Consider the following 8,584-nt stretch of genomic DNA (forward strand, 5'->3'; position numbering starts at 1 on the left):
TATCATAGAACAACAACCATCAAAATAAAAAATGGAAAAAAAAGTAAATGACCATTGTCATCGTAGAACTAATCTAATAGTCTCTGATTTCGACCCTGCAGCTGCGAATCCCCTTGTGCTACAGACCAAAACACCCTTCAACCGCTATTTTTCCATGTTCTTCTTATATCATTTTTCTGTTTTCATATTGTTGCATTTTAGATTGAGAAAGAGAAAGAGAAAGTGAGAGAAAAAAATATGGGAGAAAGTGAAAGAGTGAGAAAGAGAATATGGGAGAAAGTGAAAGAGTGAGAAAGAGATAGAGAATGTTTACAGGAAAAAGAGAAAAATGAGAGAAAGAGTACGTTCTGCACTTTTTAGATTTATAAAATATTTGCTAGGGGCTACCCCTCACAAATGAAAAGGCAATAATGACAAAAAAAAATTTGCTAGGGGCTGCCCCTCACAAATGAAAAAGCAATAATAACAAAAAAAAATTTGCTAGGGGTTACCCCACACAAATGAAAAAGCAATAAAGACAAATAACTTGGTAGGGGCTGCTCCTCGCAAATGAAAAATAATACTGACAAATATTTTTATTTCGTTTTCTGCTTTGCGAGGGGATTAACCCCAAGCAATGTATTAATTTAGTGAGGGGCTTTACCCCTGGCAAATATCCCCTAGCTAAATAAGGTATTTCTTGTAGTGTATATATGGAGCATATCAAGTGAGAGCATTTTATAATGATAAATATTGCTCATGACTTTATAATTGACAAAATTCTAGATTGCAATTCACCGCAGCTATGAGATCACGCGGTCACACTGTCACAATAATGAGCATTTTATAGTGATAAATACTGCTCATGACTTCATAATTGACAAAATTCTAGATTGCAATTCACCGCAGCTATGAGATCACGCGGTCACACTGTCATGGCTTTAAGTATATTAAATTAAAATCAGACAATGTATATTTTCAATTCAAAAGGTTATATTAGTTGCAAAATTAATTATGTATTATATTTGGACCACTGGATTGAAATCCAACGGTCTTCATTATTGTGACTGCAACATGTTGTTGACTTCATTGACTTCAGGCAATCCAATTTCCAAAATTCTAACATCAATGAACATATCCCAAAAATTGAGAACTAATCAATATACAATTTATATAACTACAACATATACTATTAAATCCGAATTTTTCTTTACCCACCTCCCTATGGGGTCACCCCCAGCGAAAAACCAAAACTGCCCCTGCTTCGGAGATTCATCTCCGAAGTTATTTTTTTTTTGAATTTTTTTTAACTTCGGTAATGCATCTCCGAAAACACCAAAAAAGTGGTGTTTTCGGAGATGCATCTCCGAAGTTAAAAAAAATTTAAAAACGTGAATATTTTCGGAAGTTCATTTCCGAAAATATTCCTGCATATACAAATTTCTCCCCTTCACTATTTCATCATTTTTCTCCAAAACATCTCAAAACCCTCTCCAAAACCCAATCAATCTCCATCCATTTTTCGCCCTAAAATCAAGTTTCAAACCGTTGATCACGTTAAAGGGAGCATAGAAAGCTACAATTTCAGGTAAACATCATTCATTTCATCCCCTATTTCACTACATTGATTGATAAATTTTATGCTGAAACTGATATGGTTCGGAAGTTCACTTCCGAAATATATTACCTAATAAATTTCGGAAATGAACTTCCGAAATATGCCTTGGCAGTTAAAAAAAAACAGTTTTGGCCAATTTTGCTAATTTATTCATTTGTTAGGTAAGGTGCATCCGGACAACATTGTGCGAGACGATGGAGTATTAGTTCCGGAAATTGTCAACGTTAATAACGATCCGGTTATTGACGTTACTCCTATGATCAATGCGGTCGATGTTCGGCAACATTTTACAAATGATCGGAGCTTCGGTAGTCGCGAACAATTGATTGATTGGGTTCGGAAGGAAGCTAACAAACATGGACTTGGAATTGTTATTTTAAGGTCGGACAACGGAAATAGTAGGCGGAAAGCTTTCGTTGTTTTGAATTGCGAACGGGGTGGTAGTTATGTACAATCAAACCGGGTGCTAAAACACGAGGACACGGGATCGAGAAAGTGCGGGTGTCCATTTAAGTTGCGTGCTACTCGGAGGGTTGATGATTTGTGGCGGTTAACCGTAATTTGTGGAATTCATAATCATGCCTTGGATGTCAAGTTACACGGACATCCAATGGCGTGTCGTTTGTCCCGCGAAGAGAGGAATGTGATATCGGACCTAACGATAGTCAAAGTGGCGCCTCGCAACATACTTGCCGATTTGAAGCGTAAGAATCCGGATAGCGTTTCAAATATCAAGCAAGTTTACAATGAACGACACAATCTCAAAGTATTGAATATGGGCCCTCAGTCGGAAATGCAACAACTTTTGAAAATGGTAAAGTTGTCACATAACTTGCAACGTGAGAAGCAAGTTGAAACCCGCGGTTGGGACAAAAGATAGGCCGGATGAAAATGGTAAAGTTGTCAAAGCCAGTGTTGTGGTTGATAGGATAATGGCGGCATGGATGGAAATTTTGGATGCATACTCCGAAGAGGTGTATACCGAGAAATTGGTACACATTAGGTCTTTGTGTGATTCCATTAAGACTTTTTGTCATTACGTCGAATCCACCATTCTTGACAAAGTTAGAGAAAAAGTCGTGTGCGCTTGGACAAATCGGGTTAGACATCTCTGCCTCCTATTTTTGGAAGTTCATTTCCGAAAAGTCCCCTGAGGCAGGATAAGGTTTGTTGGGCCATCAATGCTCCAATAAGTCTATAAATACTACACACTCTTCTTCATCCTCTTCACACCACAAAACACAAATGACACAAACCTACCCCCACCTAGCATTCGTCTACTTTGAAACCGGCTACCCGATGCCGTTCCAATTTTGCTTCTCGCGCGACACGCCGTTTGCGGAGTTGATAACGTCGCTTAACACGCTTTTGCACTATCCCGAGAATCGAAAGGTTGTCAAGCTCGAGTACCGCTCGCCATCGCTTAACGACGAGGGAGGCATTAAGTTCACACCTTTTGAGATCAAGAACGACGAAGATTTAGCGGTTTTGTGGACAACGTTCGACCGATTTTCTTCGAAAGGCCCGATCTAGTTGCACGCGAAACTTCAAAGATCGGCGGACGACGTTATCAAAATGTTGACTCATCCCCACCTACCCGTGTTCAACAATATGTAACTTTAATTTTCAGTAATATTATCGTTGTAATCTTCACCCGTTTAAATAAAGCGAATCGTTGTTGTTTTTCATTTTTCTTCTGTCCAGACATAAATTCGGAGGTTCATTTCCGAATTCCCTCAAGGGGGATGCGTTCGGAGATGAACTTCCGAAAACACCACATTTTCTGAAAAGTAACTTTATTTCGGAGATGCATCTCCGAAATCAATATTTTATATTAAAAAAAACACGTTTTCGGAGATACATTTCCGAAAACACTTTTTTTACAAAAAAAGTACCTTTTCGGAAATGAACTTCCGAAACAAGGGGTAGTGTGGTAAATTTACCAGGGGTGGACAAGAAGGTTAGGAGGTGGGTGAAGAAATTTTCTTAAATCCGGTATAGTATTGTTGAAAAATCCGCACATCAGTAACCATGAACAAGTCAGCACCATTGAAAACCAAATCTAAAGTATGATTGTATTCATTTAACATAGAAAATATTTCATTTTTAGTTAGTGAAAATCCTAATGTGGTTCATTTGATATGAGTTTTAAATTTCAACTCATTCTCTTCTTTTCTAGATAAATTTTCAAATAAACACACAGGGCTTTGAAATGAGCATCAATCAAATTATATAATCACTTACTTTTTAATTTTTTAAAACAAATTTTACCTCTTGTATCTCACCAACTATAGAAGAAAAAAACACAAAAATTGTAACTCATATTCTCAATTTTTTTCCCTCTGATTTGTAGATATAATTTGAAATGAACAAAGAAGGTACACCAATTGAACGAATCACAATAACATTTGGTTCATAGCATGGTACCAAAATAATTATTTAAACAAGAAGAAGACATCAAGAATAATATCATAAACCCCTACGAAATGAACACCATTCTATATATATATATATATATATATATATATATATATATATATATATATATATATATATATATATATATATATATATATATATATATATATAAACACTCACTTTTGAATAGTATAAAGTGAATTATACCTCTTGTATCTCAAAAATTGGAAAAATAAAAAACACAAAAAAGGTTAAGAGTTTTCGAGAAAAAATATTAGTGTTTATGAATGTCATCCCTTCTCCTTTTACCGAGGTTAGTTTGACGGGCACTTGTGGAGCAACTCTTGACATCAGGGAAAATTCCAATGAAATCATTCATGATTTCAAGTTAAATGTTTCTATTCAAAAAACTAGAATTGTTGAAGGCAAATCTAAGATATGCATCCTCATAACCTCCATTTCTAGGAATATCCAAGTTCATCAAGATTAAAGACTCAACTAAATTGATTTCTGGATAGTGATTGATAAAGTGACACAGAAGTGAAGAGCATGGAAGAAAAAGAAAAATGAGTGATGAAAGTTATAACTCTCAACTATGAGAAAACAATGTGAATGAAAATAACTCAAATGTTCATCTATTAATACTCAATAAAATTATCGAAAAATAAATTGTAAAAAATAATAAATAAATAAATAAATAAAAATATGATAAAATCCTTTGATTGGGAAGTCCATTGACTGTGTACATTACACATTTGTTTTTAATTTTTTTTCTAATTTTAAATTACTATTTTATTGGGAAATCGTTTGAATGTGTACATTACACATCTGTTTTTATTTTTTTTCTTTCTAAATTTAAATTTCTATTTTCTATTTAAATTAAGAATTTAATAAAGTTTTGGGAAATCCGTTGAATATGTACATTACAAATTTGTTTTTAATTTTTTTACTTCTAATGTTAAATTACTATTTTATATTTAAATTGATAATTTAATAAATTTTTCACGTTTAATGCTGCTAAATTACCATTTTTATTTTTAAACTATTTTTTATAATACAAACAAGAATATTTGTTATTTTTATTTGTTAGAATCCTTTGAATGTAAACACTGTAGACACGTTTACTTAACTAATTGTCTACATGTGCGATGAACCAGAATATTCAATCACATCGGTTAATTTGAAGAAAAAAATACAAGTCATTTCAACAAACATCTTCAAGTAAACTCAATGCCTTAAACTCAACACAATGCATCGACGTTGTTTCACTCTCTTCATGACTATTAAAATAACAGAGGGTTAAAGGGAAATAAGAACAAGTGCTACAAAATAACATAGCAATAAAACTACAAGAATATTAAAATCTAACTAGTTTCTAATCATTAGCTCTACTCTAAGATTGAGAACATCATTGATAAAGAAGAGGTTGTCCTCAGCCATGAACGATGTCCATGGTGTAGAAAAAAAATTCCTGAAACCGACTGCTGCTCTTCCCCCGGTAAATATACAGTTGCCTTTATACTTGCTGATGTATTCTAAGGTTGGCCTCGACCGAACAGCAAATTCATAGTCAAACCTGAAGTTCACAGAGTCTTTTTTATGCGTGCCAAAACCAAAGCCGAAGCAATGGTAGAAGCTCTGCTGATCCATACTACAATGCGCTGACAAGAAAAACCCCTGACCGCCTAAATGGAAGATCTGTGAACAGACTTGGCCATAGGGAAACAGGTTGGCGCACTCCTGCCGCCTTAGGTCTAAGTAGACCACACATTGTTGCTGTGGAAGTTCAAATTCCACAATTTTAATAGGACGGTACTTGTATGACCTCTCAATAAAGAAACGACTAGTGGAAGCCGATTCCGCTGCTAGTATCTGTTTATTGTGTGGTGCCTCAGCCTTGAAATATAAGGCATTAAATACTAGCTTAGAAGTGACTTCTTGTTCGAAGTCGTTGCAACTCTGGACCATCTTCAGCTTGCGGCAGGTCATGTATGGGAAGCGGATGAAGGGAATAAGCTTTTCTCTTAGAATTTCTCTCCTCTCTTCTAGACTAGGGTACTGGGTTCGAGCCCACTTCAACACGAATTCATACACTGCATCCTCAGACGCCACCTGCAGCTCATCGCTGGATAGTAACGCCACGACCCCAGCAAGTGGCAACCCCATTAGCTCCTCCTGATGTCTGACCAATAATAAAACTTATTAGCATTAAAAAAATAGCAATGAATTTAGTAGACAATTATAAACATATCAACCATATTTTAAATATCATCTACAACATATATCATATAAATTATTTAAACTAAGCGGAATAAAGAAACATACTTTGTGACATCCTTGTAACGGGCAATGAGATATTGTTTTGCTGCTACAATCAATGGTCGAACAACATCATCCATCAGGACACTATAAGGAAGCTCTAGGTAGAGCAACGCAGACTCTGGTGTCATGGGTATGTTCAACAATACCCGAATGCAGTAGCTCATGCACGACGACACACCGAACTTGTCCGCCGCCATCAAGACATCCAGTAAGTTAGGCGTTGAGGTCACGTTCAGAGAACTGTTGTACATAAATTTCAAAAGTTCCATGAGTGGAGCTTCCTCTGAAACATGAAAATTAAACCATCATTAGTAAGCAAACTATTGGAGAAAACAAATCTAATTAAGAAAATAATCTAAAAGCTTTTTAAATATGTTTGTACCAGATGTAGTGATTCTTACGGTGATGTGTATCTGTTTGGACTCCCTCATCCCATTAGAAAAGAGCTGTAAAATAATACATAACTAAGCAAACAATATTTACCAAAAATATTCAAATATATTAAATAAAGAAGAGACGTATACCTTGTAGAAGAACGTGCTCTTCGCGGCTAGGATGGAGGAGTTGACATACAATGTCCTCACTTTAACGATTGTGGAATAGTCTATGTGAAGATCTGCAGCCTCATCACCTATATTAATAATAAACCAACTCAAACCAATGAACACAACTGGAAACTTAACAATAATTAAAAAGAAATGTTTAGCTTGCAAGCGAAAGAAAAGTGTTTTTTAGCTTAAGATTGTGTTTTCACACAAACAATTCAATCAGTGTACGAGCATATAACTTACAATTATTACTAGATTTTACAATTTCATGAATTATCAATAAAATTATCAAACATCACAATCAGTGTCAAAAAATTTAATATTTTGATAAACACTGGAAAATCAACTGCAAGATAATGCTTCCACGAGTTAAAATAAAAAAAATCATAAAAAATGAGAATTTATAAGAGATTATCCAAGTACCAGCATTGGAGAATTCAACCACATCCGCGTTTGCATCCTCTTGAAGCTTATGCACCGTACAGTCGTCTACATCAGATTTGCCCGATAACAACTCTGCTATCAAAAACACGAGAGAACATATGTTAGTAAGATGAAAAAAGTGTAGAAAAATATATAACCTATTCATCAACTCATGTTTTGTTGATGTTCTGGGTCCTATCATAATGATGCAAAACAAATCATATTTATCTAAATCACAAGGATCCAGTATTGAAATTTATTTAGACATAATTCATAATAAAAAGAATATTTAAAATCCTCATATATTGCTCTTGACTTGACAGTAGACAAAATTGAGAACTTATCAACATTATTTTTACGACCACTAGATGCACCATTAAATTTGGTATAGTATTGTTGGAAACGTGGTTCATTAGATTTGGGATTTAAATTTTAATTAATATCCTTTTTTTTCCCTCTAACTTCACCAATTGACTCACACAAAAATTTGATTCAAAGCATTGTAGCAACTCTACAAGATGAAATGAATAAAAAAATATTAGGGTATTACCATTGTCTGTCTGAAAGTCATCCATTTTCTTTTTGTCGAGGCTGGTTTGATTGGCGCATGTGGAAGAACTCTTGACATTAGAAGGAACTTCAATAAGATCACTCATGATTTTCAGTTGAATGATTCTATCCGAGAAATTAGAATCATTGAAGGCAAAACCAAGATCTGTGTCCTCAAAATCTCCGTTTCTTGAGACATCTAAGTCCATCACGAATAAAGACACGAAATTTTTACAATGAAGAACAAGGAAAACGAGAAAGAAGACGGTCAAACTGAAAAGTGTAGCTCCAACTATGAGAATACCTCAAATGCTCCACTAATTATACTGGATAAAAATGTTCAAAATGAATGAAAATGAAATTGTAAAATTAAATAAATAAGTAAATGTATGATTTTTTTTTTTTGGCTTAGTTCATAGAATTCACTTCAAAATACTAATATTTTTCTTATGCTATTTAGAGAAAAAAACTTAATTAGAATTGTATTAGTTGTATTCTTTATAAGAATATTAATTATTTTTTAAAATTCTATTTGTGTAAATTGTTTGACTGTGTACACTGCACATTTGTTTTTTATTTATTTATAAATAAGGATTATTTATAATACAAATAAGGATTATTGTTATTTTACCATTTTTATAATACAAATAAAGATTATTGTTATTTTTACCATTTTTATTTGTTAAAATCCTTTGAATGTGTAATACAAAAAAGGATTATTGTTATT

At 33.9% G+C, this 8,584-nt stretch overlaps 1 protein-coding gene across 1 annotated transcript; it reads right to left on the reverse strand.

Annotated features, from left to right (window-relative positions):
• Nucleotides 1-5,383: 5,383 nt before the first annotated feature.
• Nucleotides 5,384-8,066, reverse strand: LOC131623244 (BTB/POZ domain-containing protein POB1-like). The gene is made up of 6 exons (XM_058894241.1): nucleotides 7,859-8,066; nucleotides 7,309-7,404; nucleotides 6,862-6,968; nucleotides 6,720-6,783; nucleotides 6,341-6,620; nucleotides 5,384-6,197 (listed from the first exon to the last, which is right to left on the reverse strand). Exons 1-6 carry the CDS (start codon nucleotides 8,064-8,066, stop codon nucleotides 5,384-5,386), a joined length of 1,569 nt encoding a protein of 522 aa, XP_058750224.1.
• Between the last annotated feature and the right edge of the window lie 518 nt (nucleotides 8,067-8,584).

Source organism: Vicia villosa, unplaced genomic scaffold (assembly GCF_029867415.1).
Source record: "Vicia villosa cultivar HV-30 ecotype Madison, WI unplaced genomic scaffold, Vvil1.0 ctg.000059F_1_1_2_unsc, whole genome shotgun sequence".
Lineage (NCBI taxonomy): Eukaryota > Viridiplantae > Streptophyta > Magnoliopsida > Fabales > Fabaceae > Vicia > Vicia villosa.

Coding starts and splice junctions, on each gene's coding strand:
- LOC131623244 (XM_058894241.1), bottom strand. CDS start 8,066: ATGGACTTAGATGTCTCAAGAAACGGAGATTTTGAGGACACAGATCTT. Junction 6,784..6,861: donor AGAGCACGTTCTTCTACAAG/GTATACGTCTCT, acceptor ATTATTTTACAG/CTCTTTTCTAATGGGATGAG. Junction 6,198..6,340: donor CGTTACAAGGATGTCACAAA/GTATGTTTCTTT, acceptor ATTATTGGTCAG/ACATCAGGAGGAGCTAATGG.